At 44.6% G+C, this 14,442-nt stretch overlaps 1 protein-coding gene across 1 annotated transcript in view; it reads left to right on the top strand.

The window, feature by feature from the left end:
• Positions 1-14,185, top strand: part of LOC139375849 (KN motif and ankyrin repeat domain-containing protein 4-like) — a 30,599-nt gene extending 16,414 nt beyond the window's left edge. The window contains exons 2-10 of the mRNA XM_071117772.1: positions 2,352-2,493; positions 2,678-4,318; positions 6,129-6,204; positions 8,590-8,949; positions 9,134-9,218; positions 10,308-10,527; positions 11,240-11,382; positions 11,665-11,865; positions 12,899-14,185. Coding sequence (XP_070973873.1) covers positions 2,475-2,493; positions 2,678-4,318; positions 6,129-6,204; positions 8,590-8,949; positions 9,134-9,218; positions 10,308-10,527; positions 11,240-11,382; positions 11,665-11,865; positions 12,899-12,997 — 2,844 coding nt within the window. The 5' untranslated portion in view covers positions 2,352-2,474 and the 3' untranslated portion in view covers positions 12,998-14,185. The remainder of the gene's footprint in view (positions 1-2,351; positions 2,494-2,677; positions 4,319-6,128; positions 6,205-8,589; positions 8,950-9,133; positions 9,219-10,307; positions 10,528-11,239; positions 11,383-11,664; positions 11,866-12,898) is intronic.
• Positions 14,186-14,442: the final 257 nt, after the last annotated feature.

Below are 14,442 nucleotides of genomic sequence, written 5' to 3'. Positions count from 1 at the left end.
TGGTCCTCCAAGAGGCCAGAGACTCTAGCACCTACCCACTGAGGGGTCTGGAGAGAGAGGGGTTTAGAGTCTAGCACCTACCCACTGAGGGGTCTGGAGAGAGAGGGGGTTTAGAGTCTAGCACCTACCCACTGAGGGGTCTGGAGAGAGAGGGGGTTTAGAGTCTAGCACCTACCCACTGAGGGGTCTGGAGAGAGAGGGGGTTTAGAGTCTAGCACCTACCCACTGAGGGGTCTGGAGAGAGAGGGGGTTTAGAGTCTAGCACCTAGCCACTGAGGGGTCTGGAGAGAGAGGGGGTTTAGAGTCTAGCACCTACCCACTGAGGGGTCTGGAGAGAGAGGGGGTTTAGAGTCTAGCACCTACCCACTGAGGGGTCTGGAGAGAGAGGGGGTTTAGAGTCTAACACCTACCCACTGAGGGGTCTGGAGAGAGAGGGGGTTTAGAGTCTAGCACCTACCCACTGAGGGGTCTGGAGAGAGAGGGGGTTTAGAGTCTAGCACCTACCCACTGAGGGGTCTGGAGAGAGAGGGGTTTAGAGTCTAGCACCTACCCACTGAGGGGTCTGGAGAGAGAGGGGGTTTAGAGTCTAGCACCTACCCACTGAGGGGTCTGGAGGGAGAGGGGAGTTTAGAGTCTAGCCCCTACCCACTGAGGGGTCTGGAGAGAGAGGGGGTTTAGAGTCTAGCACCTACCCACTGAGGGGTCTGGAGAGAGAGGGGGTTTAGAGTCTAGCCCCTACCCACTGAGGGGTCTGGAGAGAGAGGGGGTTTAGAGTCTAGCACCTACCCACTGAGGGGTCTGGAGAGAGAGGGGATTTAGAGTCTAGCCCCTACCCACTGAGAGGTCTGGAGAGAGAGGGGGTTTAGAGTCTAGCCCCTACCCACTGAGGGGTCTGGAGAGAGAAGGGGTTTAGAGTCTAGCACCTACCCACTGAGGGGTCTGGAGAGAGAGGGGATTTAGAGTCTAGCCCCTACCCACTGAGGGGTCTGGAGAGAGAGGGGGTTTAGAGTCTAGCCCCTACCCACTGAGGGGTCTGGAGAGAGAGGGGATTTAGAGTCTAGCCCCTACCCACTGAGGGGTCTGGAGAGAGAGGGGTTTAGAGTCTAGCACCTACCCACTGAGGGGTCTGGAGAGAGAGGGGGTTTAGAGTCTAGCACCTACCCACTGAGGGGTCTGGAGAGAGAGGGGATTTAGTCTAGCCCCTACCCACTGAGGGGTCTGGAGAGAGAGGGGGTTTAGAGTCTAGCACCTACCCACTGAGGGGTCTGGAGAGAGAGAGGGGATTTAGAGTCTAGCACCTACCCAATGAGGAGTCTGGAGAGAGAGGGGGTTTAGAGTCTAACACCTACCCACTGAGGGGTCTGGAGAGAGAGGGGGTTTAGAGTCTAGCACCTACCCACTGAGGGGTCTGAAGAGAGAGGGGGGTTTAGGGTTATAGAGGGGAAGGAGGGAGGACGCTTTGGAAGAGGGGAGTGACTAAAAGAAGAGTGATATGGGTGGTCAGGATAGATTAAAAGAAGAGTGAGATGGATAGATATGGGTGGTCAGGATAGATTAAAAGTAGACAATATGGCTGGAGGACAAGAGGGGAGAATGTAGAATAAGTAAAGAGAGTTGAAGGAGAGAATTATCAGGAGAGAAATATATTGAGGAAGAGAAACAGAGAAAGCAGGGAGGCCGAGAGAGTAGGAGAGACATTTTTATATGTAGGAGTGTATTGGGTTCCCTGGCTATTGGTCTCAACCGTCTAGGAGTTATTTTGAGATCTGTATTTGGACTGAAGGTCTATAATCAGGGGCGGACTGGCCATTTGGCATTTCGGGAAATTACCAGATGGGCTGGTCCATTAAATGGCTAATAATGGGGGCCTCAGGGAAAATAATGGGCCGGTGTGTTAGAAATGCCAAGGCTGATATAATCAAGGGAACAAAATAATGGGCCGGTGTGTTAGAAATGTCAAGGCTGATATAATCAAGGGAACATCAGGCCTTTCACTGTTATACGCAAGTCAGTAGGGTTAATTCTGATGTATGGATGAAGCAGGTGAGTGAGTGAGTGAGTGAGTGAGTGAGTGAGTGAGTGAGTGAGTGAGAAGTCAATGTTACTGCCACAAGTTCATGATCAGCTGTTCACTCGAAAATCCAGGGCGAGTCCTCATTTGGAAATACCAGAAGTAAAGAACACACAGAAAAGAGACATTAGAACACAGAACAGAGACATTAGAACACACAGAAAAGAGACATTAGAACACAGAAAAGAGACATTAGAACACACAACAGAGACATTAACAACAACAATCTACAAATGTTCTCACCCTCCTCCTCTGTCCCCTGTTTGCTCTCTCTTGCCAGGCAGCCAAGTTGCTTTCCATCACGAGAAAAGAGTCACAACGCCTGTAGAGGTTGGCCAGAGAGCTGAAACTGACACTCAGACTACCAACAGACATATAATGTGCTAAAAAACAAGGCCTGACAATGACGGACAAACAAAATGGTAACAGCTTTAAAAATATATCATATCAAATGTATCAATGAAAATTGGCTACCTTTTTGATAGTTATATGAAGCAAAATGTTTGTTAGATAATTCCTAAACACATTTATGCTCCACACACTATAGTGCTTATTATGTATCAATGCTATGATAACAAGTATAGAAACACTGCAATCCTTTTTTAGGAAATGGGCCCGAAGCCCCAGAGAATAGGGTGAAGGGGAAGCCTCCTCCGTACTCTGTGGAGACGCCCTATGGCTTCAGCCTGGACCTGGACTTCCTCAAGTACGTTGACGACATCGAGAAGGGCAACACCATAAAGAGGGTCCCCATCCAGCGCCGGAGCAGGGGGCAGAGGCCCAGCACTCTCCCCAGGAACCTCAATCTCTCTGGGCATGGCTACCAGCCTAACGCCTGGGGCTCCACTGGAGCTCTGGCCTCCAGGTCTCGCCTCCCCAACCCCCACCAAGGCTATGGCTCTTGGGCTTATGACGGCAGATCGCCAGCCTCCCCTGGAGGATACAAGTCTGTGGCAGAGATGGAAGCCAGTATCAGGGCCTTTGATGAGCAGCCCTTGGGGGAGCACATCAGGCCCAATCTCCTGCGGGCCTCCAGCCTGCCTCTCACCGTCCTGCTAAGGAAAGGTTCAGAGTCAACTGAGAACCCGGCCAGTCTCCGAAGCTCCAGAGACCATCTCAGAGGAAGGGACACTTCCACGGAAGACATCTTCTACTCCCTGGACCGTTCGTCCAACTGTCAGTCCAACCAGGATTTTTCTGGAACCATGCGCCGACTCAATGAAGCCCTGGAGCACATGGGCAAGCTGGAGGAGGAGGTCCGGGTCATCCCAGAGCTCAAGGCACAGATATACATCCTGCAGGAGGAGAGGGAGATGCTCCGTCTTGGACTGAACCCCAAACCCGCATCCCGAACCTTCTCCAACAGGGCCAAAGACCACTCTTACGTGACCTCTGACCTCAAAAGACCCAGGAAAGAGAGTAATCTCTTCCTCGCCAACAATGACGTCACCGATGACGACTCTAACCAGACACACGAATGGAGGACAAGCACAGACCTGGATGAGCTTCTCACAGTGACGTCTCTGCAGGCCAAAGTAGCCATGCTGGAGCAGAGGCTTCACGAGAGCAGCCTGGACCTCCAGAAGGCCACCGTGCTACTGAGAGAACAGCAGGAGGAGGGCCGGAGGAACGATGAGAGGATGTGCCAGCTGATCAGGAACACTGGGGACTGGGGGAGAGCAGAAAGAGTCCCTGTGGTGCAAGATGAAAAACAGACTGAGAATTCTTCTCGGTGGGTCTTAGCAGGTGTGCATGGTACATCCATTAGAGAAAGCTTGAATGTAGAAGCTTTGTCGACAAATACAGTGACCATTAGAACAAATAGACAAAACCCAGGCACTCAGATTGAGGACCTAGAAGATGATCAAGTTTGGGTTTCAGCTAGCTCTTTCATGATGGAGGCCCAAGCGAACAGTCTTGGAGCTGGTCAACACAGTTCAAAAACGGTGGTCCATTGCTCCGTCAGAGAACCAGGCCTAGCAGTACCCATGGAGCACATGCCCCAGGAGGAAGCCCCCCCAGGGAGCATAGATCAAGCTGTGGCAGCCCTCCACGTAAAGAGGATCCAGTGTCTCCTGGAACAGCAGTGGGAGTGTCTGTGTGGGGGGACAGCACCAGAGGGGGGCAAGGCCCTGGAGCACCCAGACCCCAAGGTCAATTCACTGCAGGAGGAGATGATGAGTCTGGTTCATACTCTTTCCTCCTACTACATCCATGGATCCAGTGACAGAGAGGTTTCTCAAGGAGGTATAGCCTATTTTCACACGTCTTTCGGGTTGATTTCCAGAACACAGATTAAGCCTTTTTTCTGGACTAAAAAGTATAGTCAATGAAGAATCTCCATTGAAAGGGCTTTCTAGTCCAGGAGAAGACTTGATCTAGGACTGGGAACCTGGAAAACAATTGCCAGTCTACATTGACAATAAATATTTTCAATTAAATATAAAAAGAAAAGTTATTTGGAACAAGGAATAATTTTCTCAGGTTCCCTTATAAAGCAAATTGAATTCCAATGTTTATTTTATAGAACAGAGCTCTTTTGTCTTTAAATAAATGAGACATTTTCGAACTCATTTGAATTTCAAAGCACAGTCATAATGTAATACAATCGATTCCCAATGCTTTTGAAACGCCATTCACGTCACCTCAGCACATTTAACTCGTAGCTTTGAGCTATTTCTCCATCTAGCATGAAAGATTAGGTCCGATTTATGAGTCAATGACAGGAATTTACTGCACACAAAATCCCATTACCATGTCAGAGACTACTTACAGACAACTTTCCTTGCCTCTCTCACATTGAGACCCACAATTCACGATGCAGTGTAAATGAATGGTTATAGCTGGCCTGGCTTTATTCACGATAGATGTGTATTGATGACTGTAACTCTCTCATACTGTATGTATTTTATGAAGAATTTAGATTTTGCCATATTGGAATGACTCTACAGTTCCTACAAGTACTTCCCTTCTCTACCTTTGTACTAGCACTTTGGTCATAGTTACAGGGAAATTGTTTTGTTCTTGTGCTAAAGACAATTCAATGCTGCCGAGGACACAACTTACCAGACTCGTGTGTCTAATTAAAGCAAAGAAATTAACATAAATACAGTTTATATGTAGTTATCAAACTTCCCGCATAGTGTCCCATTGTTATTAGGCTACCAACCATGTATAATGGAGTATGTTTAAGGACTGTCTATTTCCATGTCATACTGTGTGGTTGGTCCCACCTGAAATGACAATAATTTGCAAAGTATTTACAATTCTGTCTTTTTTTATAAAGGGTTCGAGCTTCACCAACCTTTAGTTGTTGTTGTTTGTTTAGCCGTTGTTGTATTCAAAGTGGGACCGTGTGATTTAACAATTCCTACGCCTTAAAAAAAAATTGTCTTTTGGGGGTACTTTAGATTATCACAGGTGTCTGTAATTATCTCTGTCCCACTGTGTGGCCCTATCACATGTTAAATATGAATATAGACCATCAACTTAGTGAATACCATAGGGTGTTTAATATGAGACTTTCAGCATGAAATATCCTTTATACTGTTTTTATATTACTATGTCAATATGTCTTTGTTGTAAATGTTTTGGCGCCAAACTGGTGGTAGTTGTGTAAGAAGTCAATAGTTGGAAGAGTCTCATAATTAATGGAAAATAATGCCATTGTTCATTAGATGCTTTTTGTTCATTTAAGTAGGCTATTTTCTCTTGAATTATGTGGCCAGAGCAGTGGTTCACAACCTTTTTTGGCTGCTGTACTACCAACTGAATTTTGCTCTGCCCGGAGTACACCTGAAGTACCCCCTCATTTTACCAGTAGATCTATGGTCACATGTGTCTTCTCATGTACCCCCTGTGGATAGACCAAGTACCCCCAGGGGTCCTAGTTCCCCTGGTTGGGAACCTCGGCACTAGAAACACATTGGCAATATGAATAATAGATATGAATACATTTGTTTAAAGTTATTCAAGTATAAATTACCAGAGTTCCTATAGGTTACCATAGCTTTTACCAGTAGCTTTGCAATCCTAATCTTGGTGTTTTCTCTCCCAGTCCCAAAATCCATCATGAAGAGAAATGGGAGTGCTCGGATGTCAAAGAACCTCCACTTTGCTGGTGTGAACGGAGGGTAAGACACTAGACCCCTGACATTTATGTTGTTAACAAATAACTAACTTGAGCATCACCCTCTGAATGTATGACCAATTTATGACTAACCCTGAAGATCTCACTGTGCAGCAACTCAAATTGGGTACAGTCTGCGTTTAGCTATGAAAATTTATTGTACAGGGCCTTCAGAAAGTATTCACACCCCTTGACTTTTCACATTGTGTTGTGTTACAGCCTAAATTTAAAATAGATCCAATTGAGATTCTGTGTCACTGGCCAACACACAATACCCCATAATGTCAAAGTGGAATTATGTTTTTGGAAATGTTCACAAACAAATTAAAAATGATAAGATGAAATGTTTTAAGTCAATAAGTATTCAACCCCTTTGTTATGGCGAGCCTAAAGTTTAAGAGTAAAAATGTGCTTCACATAATAAGTTGCATGGACTCACTCGGTGTGCAATAATAGTGTTTAACATGATTTTTGAATGATTAGCTCATCTCTGTACCCTCAGCCGAGGAGTGAATTTCAAACACAGATTCAACCGCAAAGACCAGGCAGGTTTTCCTATGCCTCACAAAGAAGGGCACCTATTGGTTCAATGGGTAAAACATTTAAAAGCAGACATTGAATATCCCTTTGAGCATGGTGAAGTTATTAATTACACTTTTGATGGTGTATCAATACACTCAGTCTCTACAAAGATACAGGCGTCCTTCCTAACTCAGTTGCTGGAGAGGAAGGAAACAGCTCAGGGATTTCACCATGAAGCCAATGGTGACTTTATAACAGTTGCAGAGTTTAATGGTTGAGATATGAGAAAACTGAGGATGGATGAACAACATTGTAGTTACTCCACAATACTAATCTCATTGACAGAGTGAAAAGAAGGAAGCTTGTACAGAATAAAAATATACCAAAACATGCATCCTGTTTGCAATAAAGCACTAAAATAAAACTGCAAAAATGTGACGAAGAAATTAACTTTATGTCCTGAATACACAGTGTTATGTTTGGGGCAAATCCAGCACAACACATCACTGAGTACCACTCTTCATATTTTCAAGCATGATGGTGGCTGCATCATGTTATGGGCATGCTTGTCATTGGCAAGGACTAGGAAGTTGTTTTAGGATAAAAAGACACGGAATAGAGCTAAGCATGGGGAAAATCCTAAAGGAAAACCTGGTTCAGTCTGCTATCCAACAGACACTGGGAGACAAATTCACCTTTCAGAAGGACAATAACCTTAAACACAAGGCCAAATATACACTGAGTGTACAAAACATTAGGAAAACCTTCCTAGTATCGAGTTGCCCTCAGAACAGCCTCAATTCATCAGTAATGGACTCTACAGGATGTCGAAAGCATTCCACAGTGATGCTGGCCCACATTCACTCCAATGCTTCACACAGTTGTGTCAAGATGGTTGGATGTCCTATGGGTGGTGGACCATTCTTGATACACACAGGAAACTGTTGGGTGTCAAAAACCAGGCAGTGTTGCAGTTCTTGACACACTCAAACCGACGTGCCTGACACCTGCTATCACCTACTACCCCGTTCAAAGGCACTTAAATCTTTTGTCTTGCCCATTCACCCTCTGAATGGCACACATACACAACCCATGTCTCAATTGTCTCCAGGTTTTAAAATCCTTCTTTAACCTGTCTCTTCCCCTTCATCTACACTGATTGAAGTGGATTTAACAACTGACATCAATAAAGGATCATAGCTTTGGTCACCTGGTCAGTCTGTCAGGGAAAGAGCAGGTGTTCCTAATGTTTTGTCCACTCAGTGTACACTGGAGTTGTTTACCAAGATTACAATGAATGTTCCTGAGTTGCCTAGTTGCCTAGTTATGTGCAAATATTGTCAAAGATTATTCAAACATGTATTGACTCAGGGGTGTGAATACTTATGTAAATTAGATATTTCTGTATTTCATTTGCACAAAATAATTTACAAAATGTTTTCACTTTGTCATTATGGGTAAGATTTTTTTTTATTTCAACCATTTTGAATTCAGGTTGTAACCAAAAAATATGAAATAAGTCAAGGGGTATGAGTACTTTCTGAAGGCAATGTACATGGCTAGATTGTCAGGACGGCTGTACACACTTAGAAAAAAGGTGCTACCTAGAACTTAAAAGGGTTCTTTGGCTGTCCGCAAAGGAGAACCCTTTGAAGAACCCTTTTTGGTTCCACAGAGGGTTCTAAATGGAACCCAAAAACGGTTATCATACGGGTACAGCTGAAGAACCCTTTTTGGTTCCACAGAGGGTTCTAAATGGAACCCAAAAACAGTTATCATACGGGTACAGCTGAAGAACCATTCTGGAACCCTTTTTTCCTAATAGTATAATGGCAAAACACATTGGTTCCTACTGATATGCATTTAGCTTTGAAACAACACCAAATGAGGATTTGGATCGTAAGAGCCATGCAAAGGAGGACATGTCAGCCCTACAGCAACAACCAGAAGGACAACCTTACCCTGGGGAGATGGCAGAGAAACTTGCAGACCATGGGGGTTCCAACCATGGATACCAGAAAGAGGGAGACCCAAGCCCAGGTCAAGAGATGATGGAAGGAACCGATCCGATGGACCAGACAACTCAAACTGCAGAACCAGACAAACAGACAGATAGTGGTGGGGATGTGGAAGCTGCAGAACCAGAGGAACAGAACAAGACAGATAAAACACCAGAGGAACCCATGGAAGTAGAACCAGATCCAAACACAGATCCCAAACAAGACAGGTGAGGGGAACTGAGTATATTGTATTTTGTTCATGAATTATACAATTAGATGATTTGCCAGTTGTTTTGGCATATTCATTTTATAATTTTGAAAAGTGTCAAGACGATCTTTATTGTAACGTATTGACGTTAGTGAGAGTATATGAATGGGACTCACGGGACTGATGATTCTATGTCCTCATAGGGAGGCTGTAGAAGGGGAGTTCATAGCAGCATGTCATTTCGTCAGCGATCACATGGATAACATGGATAACCCCAATGATGAAATGGTACGCATGGTACAGAAATACACTTAGACATAGGCCTATAGGAACAAACCTAATTACACAAGCCTTATTCAACATGAATGGCTGTCAACACAGATAAGGCAGGCACTACCAAAACACAGTGTGTTAATGATGAAATAATTTTTCATTTAATGAAGAGGAGCATAGTTATGCACCTCATTACTTTCATTAGCATCATTAAAATCTACAGGTAATTGCCAAAATAAAGGAAACACCAACATAAAGTGTCTGAATAGGGCCACCACGAGCCAGAACAGTTTCAATGAACCCTGACATAGATTATACAAGTGTCTGGAACTCTACCGGAGGGATACGACACCAGTCTTCCATGAGGAAATACATAATTTGGTGTTTTGTTGGTGGTTTTGTTGATTGTGTTCAACTGGGTTGAGATCTGGTGACTGAGACGGCCATGGCATATGGCTTACATCGTTTTCATGCTCTTCAAACCATTCAGTGACCACTCGTGCCCTGTGGATGGGAGTGTTGTCATCCTATGGGGACATAGCCAAGGTAGACAAAATAATGGCCTGCCCAGCATTTTTATACATGACCCGAAGCATGAATGGATGTTAATTGCCTTATTAACTCAGGAAACACTCCTGTGTGGAAGCACCTACTTTCAATATACTTTGTATCCCTCATTTACTCAAGTGTTTCCATTATTTGGGCAGTTACCTGTATATATGCTGTTAGCATCGTTAAAATGTCTATCTGCTGTTAGCGTCGTTAACATGTCCATCTGCTGTTAGCATCATTAAAATGTCTATCTGCTGTTAGCGTCGTTAACATGTCCATCTGCTGTTAGCATCGTTAAAATGTCTATCTGCTGCTAGCATCGTTAAAATGTCTATCTGCTGTTAGCGTCGTTAACATGTCTATCTGCTGTGCGCATTTTCTCCCTGAAATATTCAAGGATTATGGAAATAAGTCTTCAGTTAAACTGATTTTAGATCAGAGTCTATGGCAGGGCTGGGCAACTCCAGTCCAGGTGGACCACAGTGTGTGCAGGCTTTTGTCCCAGCCCCAAACTAACTAACACTCCCCGGTTATCTTCTGTCTGTTCCCCAGAGGCGTGGCCTGGTGGTGCTGTTCCAGCATTGGTTCCGGGTGGCGGCTGAGGAGGACTCTCTGGCCAATACGGTGTCTGTGCACCTCAGAGAGGTGAGGACGGCCACGCCGTCGCTCCTCCCCTTCTTAGTTAACATGGCAGACGACAACGGCAACACAGTGCTGCACTACAGCGTGTCTCACACCAACTACCCCATTGTCAGCCTGCTACTGGACACAGGTAGGCACCACTGTGTATGATTACACTATTATGAGAATGGTGAAGGTAGGACAGTATGTGTACATAAGAACTCACTGTATGGGATATCTACACGGTTCCACAGTCTATCTACACTACCGTTCAAAAGTTTGGGGTCACTTAAAAAGCACATTTTTTGTCCGTTTAAAATAACATAAAATTGATCAGAAATACAGTGTAGACATTGTTAATGTTGTAAATGACTATTGTAGCTGGAAACGGCAGATTTATTATGGAATATCTACATAGGCGTACAGAGGGCCATTATCAGCAACCATCACTCCTGTGTTCCAATGACACGTTGTGTTAGCTAATCCAAGTTTATAGTTTTAAAAGGGTAATTGATCATTAGAAAACCCTTTTTCAATTAGGCTAGCACAGCTGAATGTAGATATTCTATGAAAAAATCAGCCGTTTCCAGCTACAATAGTCATTTACAACATTAACAATGTCTACACTGTATTTCTGATCAATTTGATGTTATTTTAAACAGACAAAAAATGTGCTTTTCTTTCAAAAACAAAGACATTTCTATGTGACCCCAAACTTTTGAACGGTAGTGTACATGGTTCCACAGTGTGTCTACATGGTTCCACAGTGTATCTACATGGTTCCACAGTGTATCTACATGGTTCCACAGTGTATCTACATGGTCCAATACACGTTTCTAAATGAGTGTGTGTTCCCTCTGCAGGTGTTTGTGAGGTGGATCTTCAGAACAAGGCGGGGTACACAGCGGTGATGCTGGCCTCCCTGACGGCCCCGGACAGCTCTGGGGACATGGAGGTGGTCGGCAGGCTCATGGAGCTGGGGGACGTCAATGCTCAAGCCAGCCAGGTCACTGTCACTGCCTCTGTCGACACCCCAAATACACACCTCATACTTCATCCTAACTCTATTATATGGTACATATTGTACTGTAGGACCAGGCATCTTAGTCTTCTAACCCTGGCGTTTTTAAGCGCCATGCTCTATCAACTGAGCCACATGGGGGGTAAACACACTACAAAACATTGTCCTATAAGACCAGCCTCTGTACTAAAGATGGATTTGCCCAAACTGCCTCCTGGCCAGCTCTCTCTGCATGCCTCATCCCTCTGCCTGTCTCTCTCCCTCCAGGGGGGTCAAACAGCTCTGATGCTAGCAGTGAGACATGGCCGGGGCCTGATGGTGCGTCTGCTGCTGCGCTGTGGGGCCGACACCAACATCCAGGACTGCCAGGGGGCCACGGCCCTAGTGTGCGCCTGCGAGAGAGGCCACACACACATCGCCCGGCTGCTGTTGCAAGCGGCCGAGTGTGACACCAGCGTCACTGACAGGGTGAGTGCTGGATGGATACACTACAGAACACACACACACAATCCAACCACCCCCTGAAAGCCTCAGGGTTTTCACCATGAGGCCAACGGTAACTTCAGGAAATAACAATACATCTAACAACCTCCTACCCCACCTAGTGAATAAGACTACAAACTACACTCTTGGGGAGAATTATCAACCATCTCAAGTTAATTATTTTGCCATTATAAGACTCAATGTTAACAGGATGTCAGTCCTCTTTTCTCACTACAATTAGCGACTTTGCTGAAAGAGCAGCTTAGGCAATTGGAAGCATTTGATAGCCCAAATACCCCGGTTGAGTCCCAAATAGCACCCTATTCTCTATGGGCCCTAGTCTAAAAAGAAGTGGACTAAACGAGGAATAGGGTGCAGTTTAGGATGCACCCCGTGACTCATTGAGCTGAGAGTGACAGTGAGTGGCTGTTCTATAATAACACTCAGCTCTCTGTGGATTAATGAAGCCTTTTGTTGAGGCAAACCTCACTGGGCTTTGACAAGCTAATCACTAATCCGCTAAATCTGCAGGGAAAGAGGGCAAAAATAAAAAGGGAAACCCTGTACGCTGTCCGACTTTCCCCGTAGACTGGTAGAGGATAAGAGCGAAGCTTTCTCAGTTTAGGGCCTCCTGCTTTGAATTGACTCCAGCCTATCCTCAGTGTTCATTGAATCAATTCTTATTCACTTGGCAAATCTGCACTATACCCTTTTCTCTCACATTTTTTATTTTATATGACTGTCGTTTAGCATGGTTGCATACTTAAGTATAGTGTGTGCCAAACCTCTCCTGCAGTACTCCCACCCATTTCAGTACTAGCACACCTGATTCATCAAGCCCTTCAGTTGTTGAATCAGGTGTGCTAGTTCAGGAATGTCAATGTGGAATAGCTAGGGTTCCTCAAGGAGAGGTTTAGGGAATACTGACTTAGCATACCCAGAATGATTTATAGTGCATACCTCAAGTATTGATCTTCTTTCTTTCTCATCTCCCTGTTTTCGTCTCCACCTCCTCCAGCGTGGTCGCACGGCCCTGTCTGTAGCACAGCAGGGGTCCCACGTTGACATCACAGCCCTTCTCCAGGCCCACCAAACACACGCTGAGACGTCTGTCTGAGACTCCTTGCCCTGTCCCCGTGGATGGACTCAAAGACACAGATGTTGCAGTGCAAGGAATGTCCAAGTCCAAATGGAACCCTGTTCCGTGCTGTCAGTAGAGCCCTTCCTACTGTATATGGAGCCCTTCTTTATACCACAACTTAGGTCAATTATCTCCTTGTTTCTCTGTCTCCTTCCATCTCTCTGTCTCCGGTCTCCTTTTTCTTCTCCTTCTGTCTCCTTTCTCCTTCGGTATTCTTTCTCTTCTCCTTCTCTCTCTTTCTCTCTCTCTTTCTCTCTCTCTTCTCCTGTCTCTCTCTCTTCTCCTTCTGTCTCTTTCTCTTCTTCTTTGTGTTGGTCACTTATTGGCTCAGTATTGACTGAGCTCAGCTGGTCGCGTTAGTCGCTGACTACTAGGCTCTGGCCAAAAGTAGTGCACTATACAGTAGAGAATAGGGTTCTATTTCAGACACAGATGAAGATCTCTCACCTCCGCTCGTCTGATTCGGTCTCCTTTCCTCACTCCCTCTTGGGCCTCTAAGGATCAGGTTGTGAGGTCAATGACATTGGACTGAGCTCTCCACTTCCTGTTCCTGGACAGGGAAAACAATTATTTAAAGACTGTGTGTGTGTGTGTGTGCTTTACAAGTAGACTGTCATTGTAAATAAGAATTTGTTCTTAACGGACTTGCCTAGTTAAATAACGGTAAAATAAAAAAAGAAATCAAATAAGAATTTGGGGGAAGATGTTCTATCAGTGTGTTAAATGCTTTCTTTTTTTTGTGTCTTCAAATTGTAATGTGTGACTTTAATTTTGATCTGTTACTCTGACTCTGCTTATACTAGCTGTACTATGTGCAGCAGGAAGGAGAGCTGTGTCATCAGACTGATTAAAATATCAAAGAAAGACAATGGTCATCAGGTCTGCACCGCTACCCTCGGGGCATTTCAGCCAGAGACAATTATTACAGTAAATATACAGAGCATTTACATTGAACTGTTTCCTACTATCAACAATATGTTGCATGTTAATCTCAATACGGTATGAAGTCAAATATTGAGCTATACTGTTAAAAATGGATTTCATTGTGATCAATATCCATTGTAGACAAACCCGACTGTTGATTTAGCTACTTATTTCCATGCATTATTCTTAAAGCAAAGCAAGACTGTTGACCTATAACTGTTTTAATAATGTTTTCCAATTTTTTTGTATTGGATGTGGGAAAACACATTACAACACATTGTACTCTGTAATAACAGAAATGGACAGCAGATGGCGCTACCTTTCCATACTGTTATGAATGCATGTTGTGAATGCAGTACTGACTGAATGTCTTGAAATTTTATTCAGAGACGTACATACATTTGAAGTCGGAAGTTCCCATACACCTTAGCCAAATACAACTCCTGACATTTAACCCTAGTAGCAATTCCCTGCTTAAGGTCAGTTAGGATCACCAC

The sequence above is a fragment of the Oncorhynchus clarkii genome, chromosome 20, assembly GCF_045791955.1.
Source record: "Oncorhynchus clarkii lewisi isolate Uvic-CL-2024 chromosome 20, UVic_Ocla_1.0, whole genome shotgun sequence".
NCBI classification, from domain to species: Eukaryota; Metazoa; Chordata; class Actinopteri; order Salmoniformes; family Salmonidae; genus Oncorhynchus; species Oncorhynchus clarkii.
Note: the sequence above shows the minus strand (reverse complement) of the source record. Positions and strands in the feature narration are given on the sequence as shown.